We start from the raw sequence: 25,184 nt of genomic DNA, 5'->3' as shown, positions 1-25,184 counted from the left end.
CCTGTGTGTGACCCATGAGGCGGTCAGATGGTGCTGAAGTCATCCCCACCCCATAGCCCTGGTGGCGGGGGGTGGGGGTGGGGTGCCCGGCACCGTCTGTGACCGAGGCCACGTGACAGGCAGGTGGGTGGGGTCGGCTTGGGCAGCTGGATTCCTCATCATTTGCCATCATGGGTTGTCACCTCTCTTTCCGGTGTGGCCCTCATAGCAGCCCCCCGCCTGGGTGGCAGGCAGGGTGAGTGTCTTAACCCCACTGGGCAGATGGGAAAACAGAGGTTCAAAGAGGGGAACCGGCTTGCTCAGTGTGACATGGTGAGTGGCTGTCAGCGCTGGGCTCAGAGATGCTGAGGTTGAATCGGAGGTTCCAAAAAGTGGACAGGAGGCAGGTGGGAGACGCTGCTCCTGGGACAGGCCATCTCAGCCGCTCCCTCTCCCAGCACCGCCTCACCTGTCCAGGCCCATGACTCCTCCTGAGCTGGACAAGGCTGTCCTGGACTTGGAGGATGCTCACCCAGTCGGACCACATAGAAGAGGGTCCAGGCTGAATGGCTAGCAGGGCAGGGGTGCAGGGAGCCTCCGGGGGCAGGGCTGACCCCAGGGGGGCATGTCCACTGGCTCCAGCTCCCAGGGAACAGCGCTCAAGGCTTCAAACCAGTGGATGGGTCACACCAGGATTCCTTCTCTTCTCAGCAGCCCCATCAAGTCGCTGCCGACCCAGGTCTGGAGTGACTCTGGGAAGAGGAAGATGGGGTGGTTAGTGCCCAACATGCCAGCTCTGTGAGGGCTTAGGGGAGAGAGACGCCAGCTCGAGCTGAAGTTGGGGCAGGCTTCCTCCAGGTGGTGGCACGGAAGGTGGATCTCGAAGGGTGACTAGGATTTCATTAGAGAGTCAGAGGAGGGACAGATTTAGGCCCCAGGAGCATAGGCATTCCCGAGAAAGATCCAGAAGCCTCCAGGAGGATGGGCACGTGGGGCAAGGCAGACAGCGCAGGAGACCAGGGGGCTGTCCATCCATGAAGAGTCTTGAGACTGGCTCTATCCTTAGGGCAGTGGGCAGCCATGGAACATTCGTAAGCAGGGCAGTGGCGTGTCTGTGCTGAACTGGAGCCTCAAGGCAGAAAAGCAGGGCAGCGGAAGGCACCTGGGCCTTGGCTGTTGGGGATGGGGGGAGCAGAGGGAGGAGACCTAGGTTTGAGATCTGATTCTGTCACTGCCTGGCTGTGGCCGGGGGCAGCCACTTCTCCTTTTCTGAGCCTCAGATGTCCAGGCTGTAAAATGGGGGCGCTGTAGGGTAATGTCTGAACTTACATGGGGCAATTCATGGAAAGTGCTCGTGGCATGGGAGATGCTTTAACACCAGCAGGTGTGATTATCTCAGGGATGAAGCTGGGCTCAAAGGGTTCCTGAGGGCAACTTAGCAACCCCTACCCAGCTGGGCCCTTATCTGCCCCTGCGGAAATGGCCAGAGGCTGCGCGCTCGGCCTCCCAAGCCTGGCATCCAGCAGGGGGGAGCTGGTCCTGCCCCTGCCCCAGCCCCATCTCCCCCTGCTTCTGGCCTCACCTCCGTCGCAGCCTCTCTTATCTGCCCTCTGTCCTCTTACTTCTCTGGCTTAACTTGGTTTTTCTGCCCTTCGGCACCTCCTCTTCCACTGCGCGGTCTTTATCATCTCCAGCCACCTCTCTGCAGTCTCCGTCTGTCTGTCTATCTGCCCGCTCTTTCTCACGCTGACTCTCACTCTCTGACTCGCACAGTGTCATGATCTTGGGCGTCACTATGTTTTTCTCCCTGTCGTGTCTCTCCACACCCCGCATCTGCTTCTCACTCCCCGTGTGTCTATCTCTCTGTCTGTCTGTCTGTCTTTCTCATGGCTGCCCTGTCCCTCTCCACATACCGTTCCCCTTGCTCTCTCACTCACTGTGTCTGCATTTGTCTCTCTCTCCTGCTCGTTGTCTCTCCCAGAAAAATGCTGGCAGGAGTGATGGATGGTCCATTAGAAAAAGATTAACAGGTGTGCACCTGACTAGAGACACAGCTGTTTCGAGGGAGGAGGGAAGCGAGGGGGTGACCTTTCCGGGAGAGCAGAGCGGTGGGCACGGCATCGGGTGTGGGTGGGTGGGAGTGTGTGCCCAGTGCACGTGTGGTCCAAAGTAGGCGATCGCCTTCCAGACGGTCAGCCTCCACCTCTCTCATCTCCGTTTCGGCGGGCTGGGAAATTGGTGGCTCTGAGCGGCATCTGGGCCCTGGCTCAGCCAGCGATGCCGGGCCCCAGCCCTTCAGCACTGGGGGCCTCTCTCGGGGTCCCAGTCCCCTTTGGGGACCACTTTGTGAGTCAAATGTAATTACAAGTGGTGCCTTCTCCTTTTATCTGGGCTTGAGAGGACCTGGCAGTTTTATTAGATTTCCCAGACACCAGGCGAGAAGCAGAGGGTTGTGTGTGTGTTTTTTTTTTTCCTCCTCTCTCTTCTCCTTTTGACCCAAGTGAAACTGGTCAGGCCCCTGAGGCCCTGTTGCCCAGGGGCGAGGGGCAGGTGGCTGGGCTGGGGTGAGTGGTGCTGATGCTAGGGGCTCTCTTGACTCCCAGCCCCTGCTTGGCCTGGTCCCTCTGCCTGGACACTTCTTCTCTCCCTGTCACTCTCTCCCCCTCTCTGCTTTGAGGTCTCAATGAGATGTCCCTTCCTCCAGGAAGCCACTCCTGGACTCTGCTGTCCCTGGCCCCTCAAACCACCCTCAACTACCCTCTGTTTTTAGCAACTGCCGACTGGTTTGTTAACTTGCATGATGGGCTTTGCCAGTGGAGCCCGAACTGCTCAAGGGCAGGAAGAATGTCCTAATTCACTCACCACTGCCCACCCTGGGCAGCGCAGCCCCGCCCCTGATGGGCTGGGAAGACCTGTGGGACGCCTGCGATAATGAATGAGCGAATGACTGGATGGATGAGTTCAGGTGTGGCTTCGGTGTGTGCACTGTGAGAGCAGTTTGGATACTGACTTGGTGGCTCTACCACAGCCTTGCTGGGTGGCTCGGAGCAAGGCAGTTCTCTGCTCCGAGCCTCAGTTTCTCATCTGTAAAATGGGGATGCCAACAGTGGCCTCAGGTTGTCTGATCAGTAATTGGGTTGGGGTCCAGCTCAGTGTGGGCACATGCTCAGGCCTAACAAACAGCCCTTCCCTTCTCTGCCACTCAGGCGGGAACGACGTGGCTCGGTGGGGAGCTGACACCTGGCACTCCATCTGTGCTGGCAGGGCCAGGAGGGAGAGAAGGGGCTGCAGTGTCAGACGGCCCTGATCTCAGTCCGTCCCCTCGTTTTATGGATGAGGAACCTGAGGCTTGGGTGGGGCAGGGGACCTGGAACCCGACCCCAAGTTTTGGCCTGTTTCATACACTGGGGTTCCTTGGGTGGGCCCTGTGCCACCTGCTGCTAAAAACCAGCAAGTAAACAGCTCCGGGGCAGAAGATAGCTCTGTGGCCAGGGGAGCTAGTCTCCCTCTGACCAGCTGGTGACCTTGACCCTTGACCTCTCTGGGCCTTAGTGTCCTCCTCTGAGGGATGGGTGAAGTGAGCCCCACAGACCAGGTGGCAGGGTAGACTAAGAGCCCTGGTGGCACGCAGTAGGCGCATGGTCTCTGTCGTCCCTTTCCAGTCCTGAGATGGCCATTGCTAAGGTAGGGAGGAGAGGGGGCAGGCCTGGGGAGGAGGGCTCTGCATAGGCAGGGCTTAAGGGAAGAGACTTGGAGCCAGGCTGCCTAGGTTCAAATCCTAGCTCTGCCCCTTACTAGCTCTGCAGCCTTGGGCAGAGGACTGGCCTTCTCTGGACCTGCTTTCTCATCTGCAGAGGGGGCTCTTGCGAGGGGCTGAGGGACACGATGGCTGGGAAGGGCACAGCACAGGTTCTGCACATGGCACTAAATAGATTAAGGCCATGAGCAAGCAGGAGCTTCAGCTACCAATGGCCTGCCTCCCTGCCTCTGTGTCCAGCCATGTGACCTCAGGCTGGCTTCTGAGCCTTAGTTTCCTTATCTGTCAAATGGGTTGTCATAATGTGGCCCTTAGTGTGTAGTATGAGCATCATTGCCAAATTCATGGAAGGTCAACCCCACAGGGGTCTCATCTCAGTGGAGCCCTCACGACAGCAGAGATGCTGCAGAGTTGGTTCTTGAGGCCAAGCGCAGAGGGAAGATGGAGCTCCAGCGAGGGCACTGGCCTGCAGGTCATGGAGCCACAGTGGCAGAGCCAGGTCTCCCCGAGCTGATGGGTGTCCAAAGCGGGGGATCCAGGGCTGCCCTCTGGCCTGACCAGGCCTCTGTCCCCTGCCCCGACACCTCCACAGCCCGAGGAGCTGACCAACATCCTGGAGATCTGCAATGTCGTCTTCACCAGCATGTTTGCCCTGGAGATGCTGCTGAAGCTGGCTGCCTTCGGGCTCTTTGACTACCTGCACAACCCCTACAACATCTTCGACAGCGTCATTGTCATCATCAGGTGCTCACCCCTCCCCCAACACCTGCCCAGGCTGAGCGCCTAGTAACCCAGCGGGGAGGGAGGGGGATCTAAGGCACTGACCTCAGCCGGGAAATGAAGTACGTAAGGTCAAAGGAAGCCAATTACACTGAAACCCAGTGATCAAAATATTTGAAAATGAGCGATTTGGCCATGTACGTGCTTCTGGACTAATGCATCAGATAGCAAGCAGGCAGTGGGTCCATGACTACTGTTATTCCAAAGAAAGGATGAGCATAAGTAATATTCAGAGATATCTATAGGAGGAGTTCCCGTCCTGGCGCAGTGGTTAACGAATCTGACTAGGAACCATGAGGTTGCAGGTTCGATCCCTGGCCTTGCTCAATGGGTTAAGGATCCCGCATTGCCATGAGCTGTGGTGTAGGTTGCAGATGCGGCTCAGATCCCATGTTGCTATGGCTCTGGCGTAGGCAGGTGGCTGCAGCTCCAATTCAACCCCTAACCTGGGAACCTCCATATGCCACAGGAGCGGCCCTAGGAAAGGCAAAAGGCAAAATATATATATATATCTATAGTGGCTGTCATGTGATGGAAAAATAGAAGTGATTTTGATTGGCCTTGAGGTCATAGGAACTGCTCATTCTTGGCTGTTGGTTGTTGACATTTGTAATCAAAAGAATGTTACATCTCAAGAAGAGGGCAGTGATATTCACGGGCCATAGACTTCTGGGGGGGTGTTTCATGGAATCTAGGTCCAGAGCTCCCGATGTAGCCCCAAGGACGCGTGGGACCATATCGGTGGGATGAATGAGCCAATGAGCGGGCTGTCTGTCTCTTGGCCCTCCCGGCCGCTCCTGCTTCCTCTGCCCTCCTTCCGGCCTCCTGCTGACGGCTCCCGCCTCTCTCCCTTCCCCATCCCTGCCTGCCGGCTGGGGCCACAGCATTTGGGAGATCGTGGGGCAGGCAGACGGCGGTCTGTCGGTGCTGCGGACCTTCCGGCTGCTGCGGGTGCTGAAGCTGGTGCGCTTCATGCCCGCGCTGCGGCGCCAGCTCGTGGTGCTCATGAAGACCATGGACAACGTGGCCACCTTCTGCATGCTGCTCATGCTCTTCATCTTCATCTTCAGGTGAGCCCCGCCCACCCGGGGGACCCCACCGGTGAGGCCTGCCGGCGTGGTGGGCAGCAGCCTGGGGAATGTGGCTGGATGAGCTTCTCTGGGCGTGAATCCTGACACCCTCTCAGCCTCAGGGTCCCCTTCTGTAAAATGGGACCAACACGGGCCATTCCCATCGTACGGGGCTGTTGTGAGAACAGAAGGGGTGGGCGGGCGGCCAGCTGGCGTGTGAGTCCCTTGAGCCACCTCCGTCCCTCCCCCCCAGCATCCTTGGGATGCACATCTTTGGCTGCAAATTCAGCCTCCGCACAGACACGGGAGACACGGTCCCCGACCGGAAGAACTTTGACTCCCTGCTGTGGGCCATCGTCACCGTGTTCCAGGTGAGCGGCCGTGTGTGTCCAGGTGTGTTTGGGGAGAAAGGGTTTCTTCCAGGATTGCTTTTTGGAGTTTCCCCCAGCCGCAGAGAATCTTGGAAAAGAGCAGCAGGCAGACCCGGAGGCTCCTCAGCCCCAGCCTCCAGGGGGCAGGTCCAGGGTGCGTGGCCAGGCTGGCACAGCACCGGCTCTGGGAGCCGGCCTGACCACCGGTGCCTGTCCCTGCCTCTCTATTGCTGCCTGAGACTTTGGGCGCCTCGGGATTCTTGCCTGAGACTGTTGCCTCACGGGTAACGCTCCGTGTTTGAGTGGGTGTGCGCACACAGGTGCAGTGGGGGCAGAAGGATCAAGGGCAGGCGGCAGGGTGGGCTGTGCCCCGGGTTATGGAGTAGGGTGCTGAGAGGGTGGGGTTGCGGGAGCGGCCAGGAGGGGGCACCTATCAGTGGGGAGTGAGTGTCAGCGCCAGAGTGTATGCCGCGGGCCTTGAGGGTGCGGGCAGCCTGGGCAGCAGGAAGACCACAGGAAGACCAGTGTGTTCGGGGGAGGGAGGGGTGGGGCGCAAGCATATGCGCATGCGCGAACAGGTCTGCGGCTGTGCCCCCAGCTAGGGCCATGGTCCGCGCGAGCACCCAGAGCGTGTGCATGGGCCACAGCGTGCCTGCAGCTAGGCCACCCCGTGGGCTGGGCTGGGGCCTGGGGAGCCTCAGAGGCTGAGCTGTTGTCTCCCCTCCCCCGACAGATCCTCACCCAGGAGGACTGGAACGTCGTCCTCTACAACGGCATGGCCTCCACCTCCCCGTGGGCCTCCCTCTACTTCGTTGCCCTCATGACCTTCGGCAACTACGTGCTCTTCAACCTGCTGGTGGCCATCCTGGTGGAGGGCTTCCAGGCGGAGGTGACTGCGGCCCTGGTGGAGGATGCCGACCTCTGGGGCCTGCGCAAGACCAGGCAGGGGGTGGTTTGGGTGGAGGAGGACTAGCAGGCAACGGGTCCCCAGGGAGGGGGTTGCCATTGAGGTGGTGAGCTTCCCATCACAGGAAGCAAGCAAATGGTGGCTACAGCTAGCATCCAGCCTCTGCCCCAGGGGTGGAGGACTAGGCTTCTCCACCTCTGAGATTCTAAGTCTCCGAGATCTGGGATTCTGGATCCTGCCCCCTCCATTTTCAGAGGTTTGGGGTATGTACAGCCTGGCAGAGGAGGGTTTGTGGCCTAGGTCCTCATTAGCTTCCTGCTTCCCTTTCCTGAGCCTCAGTTTCGCCATCTGTAAAATGGGGGGTGAAGATACCCATTGAAAAATTCAGGAGGGAGGGGAGGGCTATGCTGACTTTCATTCCAATGTGAGGGATGGTCTCCCAGGGCGACGCCAATCGCTCCTACTCTGAAGAGGACCAGAGCTCATCCAACATAGAGGAGTTTGACAAGCTCCACGAGGGCCTGGACAGCAGCGGAGGTAAAGGCCTTCGTTCTTCACCCGGGAGGCCGGGACTCTTACCCAGAGATCTGGGGGGGCAAAGGGCGCAGCCTCTGGTTTCCCCTCAAGCCAAGGCTCCGGGACTGTTCATTCTCTAGGGTTCGTTGTTTACATTTATAATGGAAAGAAATGCTAACTCCCAAAAAGGCCAGTGACATTCACGGCTCTCCTGAATTCTAGCCACAGGGGTAGCTTCAGCCCCCTTCCCCCTCCACACAGCATGGCCTGTTGGGAAGAGCCTTGAGCTCGGGATGCCTGGGTTCTGTTCCAGGCACCACTGGGAAGCTTGGAACAAACCTCCCCAGCCCATGCTGTGTCCTTCTCAGTAATGGGGCTGGACAGGCTCTGTCTTCTTCCTGCAGTAGGCACAGGAGTGAGTTCCCATGCTGGGCGAAGCTGGGAGCTGGCCCTGCACGTGGAAAGCAAGGGATTCATTTATCCTAAAATAAAGCCGAGAGACTTGCAGGTGGGGCAGAGGGGAGGCATATGTGATGGGGTCCAACCAGGAGGACTTCCTGGTGGAGGAGGTCTGTCTGGAAAAACTCTTCTTCATTTCTATTTCTGTCTATGTCTGTTTCTTTGTCTCATGGCTTCTTTTGCTCTTGTTCTGTCCATTTGTCTGCCTCTCTCTATCTCTCTAACCCTTCCAGATCCCAAGCTCTGCCCAATCCCCATGACCCCCAATGGGCACCTGGACCCAAATCTCCCCCTGGGTGGACGTCTGGGCCCCGTTGGGTCTGCAGCATCCGCCCCCCGCCTCTCGCTGCAGCCAGACCCCATGCTAATGGCCCTGGGCTCCCGCAAGAGCAGTGTCATGTCTCTAGGGAGGATGAGCTACGACCAGCGCTCCCTGGTGAGTCCTTGTGGGGTGCTGTGGATGGCTGCTTCCTGCCAGGTGTGTGTTGAGGGGCCCTGGGAAGAAGTGTCTGCCTGTCCAGCCTCAGACTGGTACCTAGGCTTAGGGAACCAGACTGTCCAGCCAGAACCAGGCGGGGAACATGTCTATTGCATTCCTGGGTGTCCAGGGACAGAGCAGGAGCTGGCAACAAGGAATGAATGAATGAATGATGCCAATGAATCTAGTGTAGAGAATTAGGTTTTGTCTTAGCAGCAATGTGTAGGGCAAAGAGCTGGGCTTTGGAGTTGGACAGACCTAAGTTTGAACATGGCCTCGGCCATTTCCAAGCTTTGTAACCATGAACAACTTATTCTTCTTTTCTGAGCCTCAGTTTCCTCTCCTGTAAAATGGGAAGACGCCCTAACTTGCTGTACATTTCTCAAGAGAAGTCAGGTGGCAGGAAGGGGCATAGTCACATGGTGGAGATGCCCACATGTCTGTAGCTGTGGATGGAGTGAGAGAGGCAGAGCCAGGAGAGGACCCCTGGGCTCTAGGCCACCGTCACCCACTGGCCAGGTGGACGGTCCTCTTTGGGCCTTAGCGGGTGTGCGGGCTGCCTTCAGTCACAACCGAGGGTGTGTGTGGTGGTGCTGATGGGAGCCCTGGGCTTCCTCCCAGTCCAGCTCTCGGAGCTCCTACTATGGGCCGTGGGGCCGCAGCGGGGCCTGGGCCAGCCGCCGCTCCAGCTGGAACAGCCTCAAGCACAAGCCGCAGTCGGCAGAACACGAGTCCCTGCTCTCGCAAGAGCGCGGCGGCGGCGGCGGCGCCCGGGCCTCCGAGGGTGCCCGGGACGACGGACCGCCGCGGGCCGCGCCCCTGCACGCCCCGCACGCCCACCACGCGCATCATGGTCCCCACCCGGTGCACCGTCACCGCCACCACCGCCGGACGCTGTCCCTCGACACCAGAGACTCAGTGGATCTGGCCGAGCTGGTGCCCGCCGTGGGCACCCACCCCCGGGCAGCTTGGAGGGCGGCGGGCCCGACTCCGGGCCATGAGGACTGCAATGGCAGGATGCCCAGCATCGCCAAGGATGTCTTTACGAAGATGGACGACCGCCGGGACCGCGGGGAGGACGAGGAGGAGATCGACTACGTGAGTGCGCCAGGCGTTCGAACCCGGTTGAAGGGACCGCGGGAAGAACTGCGGGGCCAGAGGGGGCGGAGGCCAGAGGGGGCGGGGCTGGAGTGGGAGGGCTCACTAGGGGCGGGGCCGAAGGGGGCCGGACCCAGGGCAGGGGGCTTCGGGCGGGTGAGCAGAGGGCGGGGCCCGCCACTGGGTGGGGCTAGGGTTCCGGTCTTGCTGGGAGAGTTCGGAGGTCATCCAGTGGCCCCACTTTGCTAGATGGCCAGGGTGGGCAGAGATGAGCAGCTCTGGGCAGCGCCGACCCGCCTGCACTCTGCCCTTTTCCTTGACAGACTCTGTGCTTCCGCGTCCGCAAGATGATTGACGTGTACAAACCCGACTGGTGTGAAGTCCGAGAGGACTGGTCTGTCTACCTCTTCTCACCTGAGAACAGGTGGGCAGGGCCAGGCTTGGAGTGGAGTTGGCCAGGGGTTGACCTATCTAGGAGGGAGAGATTTCTGCCAAGCCAAGCAGGGCCACGGCGGGGGGGCGGTGACGGTGCACCGGGTGGGGACCATGATGCGCGTGGTGGGCGTGCGGGGCGTGCAGGGGCGCGGCCCGCGGCGGTCCGTCGTCCCGGGCACCCTCGGAGGCCCGGGCGCCGCCGCCGCCGCCGCGCTCTTGCGAGAGCAGGGACTCGTGTTCTGCCGACTGCGGCTTGTGCTTGAGGCTGTTCCAGCTGGAGCGGCGGCCAGGGTGAGGGGCAAACTGAGACCTGCCTGGCTTCCTGCCCACCCCGCCCAGGTTCCGGGTCCTGTGTCAGACCATCATCGCCCACAAGCTCTTCGACTATGTCGTCCTGGCCTTCATCTTCCTCAACTGCATCACCATCGCCCTGGAACGGCCCCAGATTGAGGCCGGCAGCACCGTGAGTGGCTGAGGCCTTCCGGCAGAGAGAGGGCTGAGGCAGAGGGGCAGGCCGCCAGGGCCTGCTGTGGGACAGCATGCAGGGCCGAGGCAGTTGGAGAGATCAGCAAGGCTGGACGCCATGGAGGGAGGTGTGGAGGGAGCTCGCGTCCGGAGAGTGAGATGCCTCCTTGGACTGTGAAGTGGGTGACCCTTGGCGGAAGGCAGAGGCCGACCAGTTGTGGGGGCCCCGGGCCCATGGCGCCTCCCGGCTCTTACAGGAACGCATCTTCCTCACTGTGTCCAACTACATCTTCACAGCCATCTTCGTGGGCGAGATGACGCTGAAGGTACCTGGCTGCACCTGGGGCCTCTCCTACCCCCCGTTCGGGGCCCCGGCCCCGGCCCAGGCCCCTCCTCAGCTTGTCACTCACCTGCCCCTCCGCAGCACTCCACGGGTGGCCTTGGAGACCAGCCCCTACGTGGTGCCAGCCACTAGGTTGGGCTCCTGGGATGGGGGAATGGAGGGACTGCTTTGGGCCCGCTCTCCAGGAGCCTATGACCCGTTTCAGTGTACTGGAGGGCCCTGCAGGAGGTTGTGGGGCACAGGGAGCTTCCCTCCAAGGTGCTTCCCAGGGCCAGGGGGTTTGCAGATGTGGGGGGAGAAGGGAACCGGCTGCTTTCGGGAGGCCTAGGGCTCCCCTTCAGAGGAGGTGGCAGGGCCCCTGTCCACGCCCACCCACGTGTCGCCCCGCCCCCGCCTGCCTCCACCCTCCGAGGAATCCGGCTGACCCCGCCCCTCGCCCCTCCCCCAGATAGTCTCGCTGGGGCTGTACTTCGGGGAGCAGGCGTACTTGCGCAGCAGCTGGAATGTGCTGGATGGCTTCCTCGTCTTCGTGTCCATCATCGACATCGTGGTGTCCCTGGCCTCCGCGGGGGGAGCCAAGATCCTGGGAGTTCTCCGGGTCCTGCGGCTTCTGCGCACCCTACGGCCCTTGCGGTGAGGACCCTGCCTCCGCGGATGGGGGATCCATGCACTGTCCAAGGAAGCTCCCCAGGTCGAAGTGCACCCCTCATTCCGCCCCTGCACCTACGCAGTCCTCTGTAGTGTGTGCCAGGCTCTAACTGAGCAGAGCCAGCGGCTGGGCTGTGGGCCTCACTCCTGGGGGAGGAGCCTGGAGCAGGTGCTGGAAGGTGGGGACGGAGGAGGGCCCCCCAGGACTTCTACCCCCTCTCTGTGTGTCCTTGGGTGGCTCTGCCGTCTCGGCCTCAGAATCTAGAGGAGGGTGTGGCGCGGATCCCAAGAGGGTATGAAAGCACAAGGCCCCGAATGTAGATCCGGCGGTGGGAGGGCTCTGCTCTGGTGACTCCGGGCCAAAGAGGGGCTCTCTCCAGGCCTGGCTGAGGGCTCATGGCCCGCTTGGCCCCTCCCTGCCTGCAGTGTCATCAGCCGGGCGCCCGGCCTGAAGCTGGTGGTGGAGACACTCATCTCCTCCCTGAAGCCCATCGGCAACATTGTCCTCATCTGCTGTGCGTTTTTCATCATCTTCGGCATCCTGGGGGTGCAGGTGAGGGGCACCCAGGCTGGGCAGGCACTGGGCACGTGGGTGGGCTCTGTTGGCGGGGAAGAGGCTCACCCTGCTGCCCAAGTCTCCCGACCTTGTGCCAGGTGGTCCCTGGTGGAGCAGCCAGGGTCCCTGCCTGCAGTGAGCTCCATCCAAGGGAGAGAGACAGACTGGGCCCAAATGGCTGAGCGCAAGGCAGGCTGGGTAAACGGGATCACAGGGGTCCAAAGTATGCAGGAACACAGGGCTGGGCTGGGGTCAGAGGGGAGAACAGCCTGGAGGAGGTGGCCTTTGCACTGAGCCTTGAAGGGCAGGAGACGTGGGCAGGTCAGGTTGGGGGGAAGGTGTTTTAGGGTTGAAAGGGCACATGTGGGGAGATGGGACCACGCAGGTCATGTTTGGGGAGAGAGCCCTGGGGCTCTGGCTGGAGCCAAGAGATGAGCTGGACCTGGAATGGCAGCTGCAGAGCTGGGACTAGGCTTCTCTGGGGTGGGAGCCGTGGAAGGTCTCTGACCCAGGCAGGGCCTTGAGCTGACTCCAGTTTTGCTTCGGAGCCCAGGCCAGGAATAGGATGGGGCCTCAGGGCTGGACAGGGGGACGTGGGGCAGATCAGAAGGTGTGTGTGCCAGGGGCAGGGCCAAAATGACCTGGTCCTGCTATGGTCTGAGCTGCTGCTGCAACCCTGTTTCTTGAGGGTCTGTGTCCCGTGTTTGGGGTGCAGCTTTGGAGGAGCCCCCCACACAGGTGCCCTTTGCTAAGAGATTCACAGCGAGGCTGCCTGGGCAGGAGGGGCTTGGTGTGGACCCCATGTGGACAGTGGCCCTGCCCCTTCCAGGCAGGGGACACAGAGAGGGCTTGGGCCCCTAGAGAGGGTCCCTTTACTTCCCTTCCTCTGCCTTGGGACTGCGCAGGCAGCATTCTCGCGTGGCGTCCCTGCCCTGGTCCCCAGTGTGGAGTCTGATGGCTGGGGTCTGTGGAAATGCTGGGAGTCAGACCAGGGCGTGAACCTTGGGTCTGCTGCTTCCTAGACCTCAAATAATTTTGGCAAAATTACTTAACACCGCTGGGTCTCGGTTTCCTCACCTGTGAGATGAGGGCCTTGGAGAGGCGGTGTGGTCCAGGGCTTGGCTCAGAGGAAGTGCCCCCTGAGGGGCAGCACCCTCTTCTGATTTGCACCCCACCCCACCCCCCGGGAGCATTGGCAAGACGGTCACTAACCCTGTGTCCCTACCCCCAGCTCTTCAAGGGCAAGTTCTACCACTGTCTCGGTGTAGACACCCGCAACATCACCAACCGCTCCGACTGCGTGGCCGCCAACTACCGCTGGGTCCATCACAAGTACAACTTCGACAATCTGGGCCAGGTGAGCCCCTCCCACACTAGACCTGACCCACCCCCAGGAGGTGGGGTGACAGCTCTTGGTGCCAACAGCTCTGGGATTAGATTAGTTGCCGGAGCTGCTGCTTTCCAAGCCTTGACTTCCTTTTCTACAAAAGGTGCAGGGGCAGAACTCACTTCATAGGTGGCGTGAGGCTTAGCGACCTGAAGGCGGAATGTCCAGCAGGTGCCTGGCACTTAGGAAGTGTCTTAGTGACATTAGTTCCTGCCCTAATCCCCTATCTGGGAAGCTGTCACAGAAGTTTGGGCATCAGCCAGACCTGATGTGAATCCTGGTTCTGCCACTTACTGTAGGTGTGGCCTCTCTGAACCTCAGTTTCCTCATCTGTACAATGGGAGTGTTATAGGCCGCCATTGAGGTTAAAGTGTATTAAGCCCCCGGCCCAGGGTGGGTTTCTCCTCCCATCACCCATCTCCTCTGTTCCCCACTCTAGTCAGCAGACAGGCCCCCTCCCAGTTCCTGCCCTGTCCTCGGTCCCCTGTCCTGGGGCCCTGCCAGGCTTGGCCATCTGGGTAGCGTCCCAGGTGAGAGTCCCCAGCTGGCTCCCTCCAAAGAGCTCCCCCCTCCCCAAACTGCGCCTGTTTCTTGAGGGCCCACCTGGGTGGCTAAGTGTGACCAGACTGGGAGGGCTGTCCCCAGCTCACACAGGGAAGGAACAGGATCCAACTCTGGTGGCCCAGAGCCTGGGGCCCCACCCTTCTGCCCAGGACCCTCCAGCTGCATCCCTGACCAGGGATCCCAGTGCCCGTGCTCCCCAGGAAAGGAACTGTGAGGCCGGGGAGCGGCAGTGAGATGCAGGGAAGGGGGTTGGGAACTGGGACACAGTTGCACCCCCCCATCCCTCCAGATTCTCCAGAGCAGTGCATTTTCACGTTGGTAACAATTCTATAGTTGGTAAGACAGATGTCTTTAAAAAGATGTTCCGGGGAGTTCCTCTCGTGGTGCAGTGGAAATGAATCCAACTAGGAACCATGAGGTTGCGGGTTTGATCCCTGGCCTTGCTCAATGGGTTAAGGATCTGGTGTTGCCGTGAGCTATGGTGTAGGTAGCAGACGAGGCTGGGATCCCGCATTGCTGTGGCCATGGCGTAGGCTAGCGGCTACAGCTCCAATTAGACCCTAGCCTGGGAACCTCCATATGCCGTGGGTGCAGCCCTGAATAGACAAAAAAAAAAAAAAAAAAAAAGATGTTCAGAGAAGCTGAGGGAAAGCCAGCTGGAAGCTGACTCCCGACCTCGGCACCAGGGCTGGCCCAGTCCTGTGGAGCACTCCTGGCCCTTTCCCGTTCTGGGCATGCTCCACGGCAGGCCAGTGGCCCTGGACCCCTGAGTAGGGTGATCTCAGCTCAGAGCCATGGGGTTGGGGTGGGGTAGGGTTACAGCACGGCCCAGAACTTTAGATTCCTTGCTGGGCCACTAAGAAGCTGTGTGCCCTCAGGTCAGTTCTATCCCTCTCTGTGCTTCAGCGTTGTCGTCTGTAAATGGAAGCAGGTCTGTGATTTCCAGTCTCAGACCCTTTGCACTTCAGGCCCCTGGGATCCAAGGGCTCACAGCGACATTGGCCCCTTGGCTTGTGAGGGCTCCATGTCCTCCCTGGCAGGGAGCGCTCCCTCTGTGGCCCCTGCCCTGCTTCTGGGCCTGAGCCCTTTCCAGGCAGCCCACAGCACTGTTCCTGCCTGGAAGGGAAGAGGCAGGGTCTGTGCCCTGGGTGGGTAGGAAGGAGGGGCCAGTACAGGGCGGGGACCCAGCCCAGAACCCCGCTTCCTGGTCCAGGGCTACAACAAATGAACAAATGGGGTGGAAGCACAGAGGAGGAGGGGGGGGCTTCTGGAGTAGGGCCTGTGACCTCCTGGTCCCCGCTATTGGGCCTGAGGTCCTTTGTGAGCCCACTGACTGCTGGCACACTTGGGCCCTGGGAAGATGGCAGTGGTTCAGTCCAGCTCAGAAAAGCTTTACTGAGCACCTCCTGCACACAAGGCTCCGTGCCGGGTCCTCTACAAAGGGATGCGAGGACGCGTCAGCCTGTGGGAGCCTCGGCTGGCTGTCTCTAGCGAATTGCCTCTCTTTCCAAAATCTGCCAGTGAGCATAATTATTGCCATTTACAGCAAAGGCGCTCGGACCCAGAGACGTTAAGGAAGTTGCCCCGTGTCACACAGCCAGGGAGTGGCAAAGCTTGGGCTGTGACCCAGGACTCCCGACTTCTCATGAACGCCCATGTTCAGGTGCTAGAGGCAAGCTTGGAGGGATGGTGGCAGGACCGCTCATGCTGGTCAGGAACCTTCCAGGGTAAAGTCTCAGCTGCCCCGCCCAGCAAAGCTGGCAGGCAGGCACGGACATCCTGGCGCGGTTCTGCGGGTGAGGGGAAAAGAACTCAGAAATTTCCTTGTCCAGTTGATTTCAGAGCTGAGACTGGGGCCAGGACTCCTGGTCTGGTGCTCGTCCCCTTGCAGCAGGGCTGCAGGGCAGATGGCAGGTGCATCGTGTGTCTTCAGAAAAGGGTTGTCATCGAGGACCTGGCTCTGCCCTCAGCGTGGGGAAGCTGCTCGTCCTTCTGCCTCCCAGAGCTGAGGAGGGGGCAGATGCAGCCTGAACGGCCCCTGCTCATTGCCCTGGACGTTTCCTTTGGTGTCTTCCAGGCCCTGATGTCCCTCTTCGTGCTGGCTTCCAAGGACGGCTGGGTGAACATCATGTACAACGGACTGGACGCTGTCGCTGTGGACCAGCAGGTGGGCATGGCTGGGGCCGCGTCCGGCCTGGGCAGCGGGCGAGGGACAAAGTGGTCTGAAGCTGGTGTCAGCAAACCCCAGTGTCTCCCACTGTCAGCCGCAGCCTGCCCTCCCCCACCTGCCCTGCATCCGCCCCCCACCCCCGACCCCCAGGGGGGCTGCTGCTCTCTGGCTGGTGCCAGTCCCCGCTCCATTTGCTTCAACAAACCCTGCTCTCGGCAGGGAGAGCACTGCAAGCTGGCTCCCCCGGGGCGGGCTGCAGAGCCCGTGGGTGGAGAAGCGGGTGGAGGAGGAGGAGGAGAGGGGCCGAGCCAGCTGCGGGGGACAACAGGTGCAGGCCTGGGCAGGACAGTGATGTGTGCAGGGAGTCATGAGTCCGGGGCTGAGGGTGGAGGTGGAAGGAGAGTGGCAGGAGGTGGAGGAGGTGAGCAGGTGAGCAGGTCGGGAAGACCTGTCCATGCAGCTGGAGCGGAGCGTGGGAGGGCAGGGGGAGGGCAGAGGGAGGGCGGGGTGGGGGGAGCGCAGGGGGAGGCAGTGAGGCTGGCTTGCGGGAGCTTCCTGAGGGCTGCTGGGGCAGGATGGATTTGGGAGTGGGAGGGTGGAAGGGGCCCGGGAGGAGGCTGGGCCCACAGGAGGCCTGAGCCCTGGCTCCCAAGATCCCCCTGAGAGCGAGGTCGGGGGGCACTTTAGGAAAGACAAGTGGCTGAGCAGGGCCAGCTGTGTCCCCGCTGCGGGGTCACTGAGGGAAGGAGCAGGGAGCTGCTCAGGGTCGCAGTGAAGGAATCAGAGCTGGGGTAACCCCTAGGCCTGTAAGCCGCCTCTGGCTCTTGACCTCAGGGGTCTCACTCCGTGCTCTGGAGCTGGAGGCAGAGGTGGGGGATGGTGCATGAGAACACTGGGAGACAGCCTCCTCGGCTTCGTCGTCTGCACACTCCTCCTGCCCGCCACCCCCCCCACAGGTGCACACGCACGAGCACACGCACATGCACACGCACAGACTCCATCAAGGCTGTGTGCTCTCCTCTGCTGGCTGCTTTGTTTCCTGCCTTGTGTCTAGGTGGATGGATAAGTGCATGGATGGGGGATAAATGGATAGAGGATGAGTGGACGGATGAAGAACTGGCTCGGGGGGGGGATGGATGAATAAGCACGTGGGTGGATGGATAGATGCAGGTGAGAGGAGGAAGATGCTGGCAGGAAAGGGAGGGATCTCTGGGCTGAGCAGTGAACTTGCGCCAGGCAGGGTGGATGCTTCCTACCTCTATTTCCTGCAAACCGCCCAGCTACCCGGGAGGCTGCTGTGGGTGCGCCCACGGCAGGGAGGCTCGGCGAGATGGGGCGCCCCCACGCGGCCCCGGTGCGGGACCAGCCTGCCTCAGCCTCGTCTGGCTCCCCGCAGCCCGTGCCCAACCACAACCCCTGGATGCTGCTCTACTTCATCTCCTTCCTGCTCATCGTCAGCTTCTTCGTGCTCAACATGTTTGTGGGCGTCGTGGTGGAGAATTTCCACAAGTGCCGGCAGCACCAGGAGGCCGAGGAGGCGCGGCGGCGCGAGGAGAAGCGGCTTCGGCGCCTGGAGAAGAAGCGCCGGAGTGAGTGGGTGATGTCGTGGTTGGGGGGGCCCGGCGGCGGGGCTCCTGGAGCAGTGGCCCAGGCCTGGGCCTGACCCCGGCACTGGCCTTTGGAAGTGGAAAGCAACGAGTGATATGTCCCTTGGGCCCCTGGTCTTGCGCTCCTCCCAGGGTCTGCTTGTCCAGGTGACCTTACTCCATCGATGTCCACCTGGAGTCCGATAGTGACCCCACCGCCCACCTGAATCAGGCCCTGGCAGCTCAGTCTGGGCAGAGGGCCAGCCCTGAGCCGCGGGACCCAGCCTGCCCGCAGCAGGCCCGGAATGCCCCCATGGGCATGTTTGGGATAGCTGGGCACAGGGTGTCTCTTTGTCACCCTCCCTCACATCCTGCCTTTTCCCCCCGCGGCTCCCTGGCTGGGTGGAAGAGACTGAGTCCTGGGGCCAAGGGGGGCCTGGCATCTCTCTCCCTGCCTCCTCCCTCCCCTCTGCCTCCTGCCTCCTCTGGGCCACTCCCCACCCGCCACCGCATCCCCGCCTCCCGCAGAGGCCCAGCGGCTACCCTACTATGCCACCTACTGTCCCACTCGGCTGCTCATCCACTCCATGTGCACCAGCCACTACCTGGACATCTTCATCACCTTCATCATCTGCCTCAATGTGGTCACCATGTCCCTGGAGCACTACAATCAGCCCACGGTGAGCCCTGGCCTGGCCCTTAGCCCCAGGTCACATGTCAGAGGTGGGTCCTCAGCGGGACCCCACCGCAGGGACCGGGTGGGGCAGGGTCTGAGCAGCCCCCCCACGTGGGGCCCTCTGCTCAGGAAGCCCCGGGCTGGTCGGAAAGATGAGTGAGGGGGAAAGGCCAGTCGATCCTGGTGAGGGGGGTGGGCGGAGGTGACCTTTGGGCCCAGCCTTGGATACGGGTGTCAGTGGCTGTGGCGGGTTCGGTGGGAGTCTTTGCAGGGCACAGTACAGATGCTAACTCTCAAGGCCTCACAGCAGCCCTGAGGTGTGCTCGTGGAGGGCTTGCTCCAGCTCTTGTAGATGAAGAAACTGAGGCCCAAGTTATTCAGCCAGTGAGTAGCGGTGGCAGGACTGGAACTTTGATTTGCATTTAAGGCCTGCCACCTGGCTCCACGACTATCTGGGCATATAGAGCTTGGGGGAAGGGCAGGACCACTGGGGGCAAAACCCTGGGGCAGGAGAGGTGACCAGTTCCCAGCTAGTTGCAGGCAGTATGCGAGAGGGGCATGTGAGGTTGTGTAGGGCACATCTTTTTAAAAGGCTTCTCTTACTGGAGTGGGGACAATGAGGGGAGCAGAGCCCCCGCATAAGGAATTAGTGTCTTATTTTAAATAGTAGGAGAGGAATATTATGAGTGCAGGGAAAAGAAAGGCAACTCCTGGCAGCATGGAACGGGAGTTGTAGAACTTCTAAATGAACATGAAGAAATGGAATAATAATTGTTCATACTTAGCAGGTATTTATTCTCTCTGGCCTTGGACTGTTACCTCATTTAACTTTCACAACAGTTTTCTGAGGTAGATACTATTATCATTCCCATTTCACAGATTGGAAAACTAAGTCCCAGAGAGGTCAAATGACCTGCCCACAGTCACATAGTGAACAGGGAATAAGTGCTGAGTCGGGATTCAAATCTAGGCAGTTTCATTCTTTTTTTTTTTTTTTTCTTTTAAGGCTGTACCTGTGGCATATGAAAGTTCCCAAGCTAGAGCTGCAGAGGTGCAGCAACTTGGAATCCAAACTGTGTCTGTGACCTACACCACAGCTCACAGCAATGCTGGATCCTTTAACCCACTGACCTAGGCCAGGAATCAAACCCAAAGCCTCATGGATAATAGTTGGGTTTGTTTCCGCTGAGCCACTGTGGGAACTCCTAGGCAGTCTGGTTCTTTTTTTTTTTTTTTTTTTTTTGGTCTTTTTGCCATTTCTTGGGCCACTCCTGTGGCATATGGAGGTTCCCAGGCTAGGGGTCTAATTGGAGCTGTAGCCACTGGCCTACGCCACAGCCACAGCAACTCGGGATCCAAGCCACGTCTGTGACCTACACCACAGCTCATGGCAGCGCCGGATCCCTAACCCACTGAGCAAGGCTAGGGATCGAACCCGTAACCTCATGGTTCCTAGTCGGATTCGTTAACCACTGAGCCACGACAGGACCTCTGGCAGTTTGGTTCTTAACCACAATCCTTAACCATTACCCCATACTGCCTCTAGAGAGGGGCAGTTGGACAGAACCAGCATATATAAGGAAAATAAAACAGCAGGAATTCTCTAGTGGCTCAGTGGGTTAAGTATTTGGCATTGTCACTGCAGTGGCTCAGGTCACTGCTGGGATTGTGGCCTGGGAACTTATGCATGCTGTGGGTATGTCCGGAAAAAAAAAAAAAGAGGCAATGTAAAATAAATAGTGCGCATTAAGTAAGATGGAAAGAATAAAAGTTGATACATAAATCATTGCATTAAATATGAATGGAATAAAGTCTCCCCTTAAAAGGCAGAGACTTTCTGACTGTGGTAAGGTGGGGGACAGGTCAGGATCATGCTTCTCTTTGTCCCCTGTAGTCTCTGGAGACAGCCCTCAAGTATTGCAACTACATGTTCACCACTGTCTTTGTGCTGGAGGCTGTGCTGAAGCTGGTGGCTTTTGGTCTGAGGCGCTTCTTCAAGGATAGGTGAGCAGCTGGACTGGGCTGGGGCAGCATAGAGTGGGTCGTAGGATGAGGAAGCAGTTCTAATCCCTGGGGAAGCCTAGAGCAGATGGAGAAGGGCAACCAGTAAATGTCTGGGCACTGATGACCCGGGACCCCAGGTGCCTACAACCCTGAATAGGAAGTGATTATAGTCCCAACTGGTGAGCACAGGACATTCTGCCTCTTCAGTTCATCTTTCATGGGCAGAGCAGGGCATACCTCATGCTAGTCTTTCTTTTCAGAGGAAAATAGTGGGGCTCAGAGAGGTTGATGGACTAGCCCAGGCCACGCAGAGGGAGCAGTTGGTTCAAGATTCAGATCGAGGGATCAGAGAAGCAGTGCAGAGAGGGAGCTGGTACCAGTGGGGTCTGGAATTGGCTCCTAGGGATCCCTGTGGGCTGTGGCAGGAGGGCAGAGAGCTGGGGAGCTCCTCCTAGCTGGAGCGCATCCAACTTGAGTGCCCCTTGCCCCGCTTCTCACTCCCACCTTCCTCTGCCCGGCTGCGCAGGTGGAACCAGCTGGACCTGGCCATCGTGCTGCTGTCAGTCATGGGCATCACGCTGGAGGAGATCGAGATCAATGCAGCGCTGCCCATCAACCCCACCATCATCCGGATCATGCGGGTCCTGCGCATCGCCCGGGGTGAGGGGTGGGGTGGGGGCTGGGCCTCCTGCGGAGCAGGGCGAACCGGGCCAGGAGGAGCCCGAGCTGACACGTACCCTGTCCAGGCGGCTCTGTGCAGCGCCCTGCACGCCCCATATGATGCCGTGACCCATGTGGTCCAGTCTCAGGTTGGGTTGAAAGGGAGCCAGTGCAGCCGGGAAGATGCTGGGTTCCTCACCAGCTTTTCTCCACACTGGCCGAGACACACTGTCCTTACAATCCCCTTCCTTCTCCCAGAAGCCTCCCTTTGGCCCCGAGGTTCTGTCAAAAACCTTCTGCCTCAGTGCTCCCCCTTCCACCAGCCCAGCACACCTGTTGTGCCCCAATTCCGAGGTGGCGAGGGGCCAGTGGCATTAACTCAGCCGTAACCCCGGGCCCTCTGCAGCCAGAGGGGAGGGCCCGGCCGTGGGCGGCCACACGTCGGTCGTTGCTCCTCATTGTGGGGAATTACTCGCTCACCACACACTTAATATCCCTCCGTTCCCACTGCACCTGCCCTCCTTGGATGTTTTACACCAACAACCACACCTCGTGCACACATTTTTGTGCAGCCCCCATCCAACTGTCCCCACGTGCTTATAGTGCAGCATCGCAGAGCTGTCCGCTAGGCTTTTATGTTCCTCTACTTGGTCACTCTGCTGCACTCATACACATGCACACGCATGCACACGCACGCCCCACTGGCCTGGGCTGAGTGGGCCGGGCTGGGTCTCGCCCACAGTGCTGAAGCTGCTGAAGATGGCCACGGGCATGCGGGCCCTGCTGGACACCGTGGTGCAAGCTCTGCCCCAGGTAAGAGCCGCTCCTTCGGCCGCCTGTCTGGCTGTCATTGGTGTCCCGCTGGGCCCTGGGGGGCAAGGGCCCTGACCACCCTTCTCGCCAGACCTGCCCAGAGCCAGGGCAGAGTCCTGCCTCCAGAGAAGCAAGTGTGAGCCAGAGGCTGTGTGAGATGGGACGGGTCCCCTCTGTCTCTTTCTTCCTGATTTGCCAAGTGCTCGCCCAAGCCTGCTCTGTATCTGGCCCCAGGCTGGCCACTGAGGACCCAGATTCTGCCTTCCAGGGTCAGCAGCCTGGTGGGGAAGGCAGAAGCCTCAGGGCAGTGTGGGGAGAACAGGGGGCCTGACACTCCCTGGAGGAATCAGGGAAGGCATCAGGGGACTTTGAGCTTGACTTTGTAGGGTGGGTTGGCAGGGAGAGGTGACAGATATGACATTCTAGGAGGGGCCAGCATGGGACCCTCACCTGGGTAGGAACCCTGGGAAGTGGGAAAGCCCCCCTCCCCCCAACCCCATCTCGCTGGCAAATGGAAGGGCCACCGAAGGTGCATCTTTCATCCTGGAAATTCTGTGGTCCCAGGCTCTCCCTCCCCCGCTGTCCCGCCTACCTCTGGCTCCCCTTCTCCCTCCCTCACTGGGAGGTGAGCCTCATATACATTCATTCATTCACTATGACTCATCTAGTCTTAAGAAACTTGAGATGTCATAAAGTGAAAGGCACAGATCCAGCGAGCTAAAAATGAGGATAAAAGATGAACAGCCCAGGGAAGGTGAAAACAAAGCCCATTCTCTCAGGGACCGGGGCTAAGGATGTTAATGAGTCCCATTCTCCAGTTGGGTGTGAGCTTCCCAGCAGCCTGGCTGCAGAGGGAAAGTGACGTGGCACCGCAGGTCTGGATGGAAAGCAGGGGCCTTGATTCCGAGAGCTGTGGTCTTCCCTAACTTGAAACTTTTTCGGAGGAATTTGTCACGTGGGAGATGGGGGTGAGTGCTGGTCCAGGGGGCGGTGTGCAGACAGGACGTGGGTTGGAGTCCAAACTCAAGTCATCCTACCTGCGGTCAAAGCCTAGGCCCCTGTGAGAGCCTGGGTGTGTGACTCCATTTCTCGTGCCTTGGTTTCCTTGCCTGTGAAACGGAGGGTGGTAGCAGTGCTTATCTCACAGGGGTGTCGTGAGGTTTATAACAGTTAACTCCTACAAAGCTCTCAGCGGAATCTGGGTCATAGGCTGCGCCATGGAAGAGTTTGCTGAGGACGGGGATGGGGGTGGCAAGTGTGTAGCCCCACCCTGCCTGGCCTCCTTGCCCCTCACCCTCCCCCATTCCCCTTGTTCTGACCCTGGGCATCCTAGGGGGGGCGCCCCAGGCCACTGCGTTGGCAGAGGGCACATGAAGATGCCTTAGGAGGTCCCAGCCTCCAGCAGGAGTCCTGCGATGGTACTTACAACCACTTTAAGAGATGCGTGTGCCCAGAACCAGTGAGGGGAGGCATCAGGGAAGGCTTCTCAGAGGAGGTGACCTGTGATCTGAGCATTGAGGGGTGGAGAGAAGGCCTTTACCAGGCAAAGGCAGAGAGAGGGTCTTCCCTGCAGAAGGAACAGAATAGGCAAATGGGGTCTGTTTTCTGTGTGGCTGGAGTCCAGGGTTGGACGATCAGGCTGGGAAGGGGTCTGCAGGGCCAGACCCCACAGGCCTCGGATGCCAGGACAGCACACCTGGGCTTTGTCCTGGGGGCCCAGAGAGGTTCTGGATAAAGGAGGCTTCGAGCAGAGCTGCTTTTAGAGGCTGCTCTGGCGAGTGTGAGGAGAATGGATTGGAGGGAGAGGCTGGAGGCAGGGAGGTGGGCGAGGAGGCTGCTGGAGCCATGCAGGCCCGGAGATGCTGAGGGCAGGAGGGGAGCAGACAGGAACGGGAGGTGGAGGAATGCTGACCCCGGCCTGCGCGGGGTGAGGAGCTGAGCCAAGGGCCCAGGCCAGGCCTGATTCCTCCCGGCTGTCGGGGCCTCACACTTGGCCTCACAGCTGCTCAATAAGTGCTTGTTTCATTAATGAGCGAGCAGCATTTAATGAGTCAGGCACTGTTAGTGTGGTTGTAGAAGCGCCGGGGAGGAGGCCCTCATTGGGGGCAGAGAAGCATTAGGAGCTGTGATTAACGTGGTTTGCTTTTCAGCAATTAATGCGAACGTCTTCGGATTCCACTCAGGCAGGTCTGCCGAGGGTTCTAGGAGATGCGTCATTTCTAGGGCAAGAACGGCTTTGAGCCTTCTCTTATCCACGAGGCCAGTTAAAGGTGGTCTCCAGCCTAGGGGTAGATTCGAGATAGGTTTGGAATCTGGGATGTTCTTTTCCCACAGGAGCTGTGGGACGGGGGTGGTTGGGTTTGCAGGAGGCTACTGGGGTCCACAATCCTGCATAAATTCTTGTGTTCACTTCTCTCTGTGGCCAGGGCCCGTGCTGGCCTGAGGAATAGATCTGAATTCATTTGGCCATGTCTCTGTGCTCAAGGACTTCCCAGACCAGCAGAGACAGTGACAGGGACACACCGGTTACACTCACAGGGTCAGATTGCATCCCAGTCTGCCTGAGGGAATCCAGGCAGGCTTCATGGAGGTGGTGGCATTTTCGCTGCAACTTCCTTTCCTCCCTTTCTCCATTCACCCCCAGGATGGTACTAACTACGCATAGGTGTATGGAGTAGCAGTCCTGCCACCTCCTAGTGGTATGGCCTTGGGCAGGTCACCTCTCAGTACGTGTCTTTCTTTCCCTGATGAATGGGGCTAACAGTGAGTTCCTAGGTCACCGTGTGGAGTGTCACTGCAGTGAATGTGCGATGCTTGAAACTGGGTCGTTCCCAGCAAAGGCTTCACATGTGTTTTATTATCGTCCTGTGCCCTGAGCTGGACCCGGCCTGCCCTCCAGGAGGTCCTGCGGGGGTGGCAGCCGTGGACCAGAGCCTGGTCAAATGCCACGGCTGCCCTGACCTCAGGCTGGCCCTTTGCCTGGAGTCTGCCGGCGCCCCAGCCCGGCCTGGCCCAGCCCCGCTGCTGTCCCCGCAGGTGGGCAACCTGGGCCTCCTCTTCATGCTGCTCTTTTTCATCTACGCCGCCCTGGGAGTGGAGCTCTTTGGGAAGCTGGGTGAGTGACACTCGAAGCAGGCAGGCCTGGGGTGGGGTGGGGGCTGGGAACAGGCCTGGAAGAGGGCCTCGGCAGGGTGGCGAGGCCTGAGACCACCTCCCCCATCAGACTGGCGTGTCGGGGTCTTTGTAATGGGGAGAGCCTCCTCCCACCAGAAAGATGGGGGAGTGATGCTCAGCCCTCCACTCCCCCTTCCAGTGTGAGCAGGGGCTCTGGAGAGGTGCTGGCCTGCTCGACGTGCACAGCCAGGCCCGTGCAGGGGCCCCTGACTTGGAGCCCCCCCAGCTGTCTGACCTCTTGGGGCGGTTCCCTCAGGCCCCACCTGCTGGTGCCCATTCTAACGCGAC

At 59.7% G+C, this 25,184-nt stretch overlaps 1 protein-coding gene across 1 annotated transcript in view; it reads left to right on the top strand.

Moving 5' to 3' along the window:
• The window catches only part of CACNA1I (calcium voltage-gated channel subunit alpha1 I), a 109,721-nt gene that overhangs the window by 72,251 nt on the left and 12,286 nt on the right, over positions 1-25,184 (top strand). The window contains 20 exon segments of the mRNA XM_021093102.1: positions 4,329-4,480; positions 5,401-5,586; positions 5,840-5,957; positions 6,691-6,846; positions 7,308-7,401; positions 8,073-8,275; positions 8,939-9,415; positions 9,739-9,839; positions 10,190-10,313; positions 10,573-10,641; positions 11,107-11,291; positions 11,733-11,859; positions 13,094-13,219; positions 15,891-15,980; positions 17,380-17,572; positions 18,098-18,249; positions 20,140-20,249; positions 20,776-20,909; positions 21,652-21,722; positions 24,759-24,837. Coding sequence (XP_020948761.1) covers positions 4,329-4,480; positions 5,401-5,586; positions 5,840-5,957; positions 6,691-6,846; positions 7,308-7,401; positions 8,073-8,275; positions 8,939-9,415; positions 9,739-9,839; positions 10,190-10,313; positions 10,573-10,641; positions 11,107-11,291; positions 11,733-11,859; positions 13,094-13,219; positions 15,891-15,980; positions 17,380-17,572; positions 18,098-18,249; positions 20,140-20,249; positions 20,776-20,909; positions 21,652-21,722; positions 24,759-24,837 — 2,947 coding nt within the window.

Source organism: Sus scrofa, chromosome 5 (assembly GCF_000003025.6).
Source record: "Sus scrofa isolate TJ Tabasco breed Duroc chromosome 5, Sscrofa11.1, whole genome shotgun sequence".
Classification (NCBI taxonomy): domain Eukaryota; kingdom Metazoa; phylum Chordata; class Mammalia; order Artiodactyla; family Suidae; genus Sus; species Sus scrofa.
The sequence above is the reverse complement of the archived record's forward strand: the minus strand, read 5'-3'. Positions and strand labels throughout refer to the sequence as shown.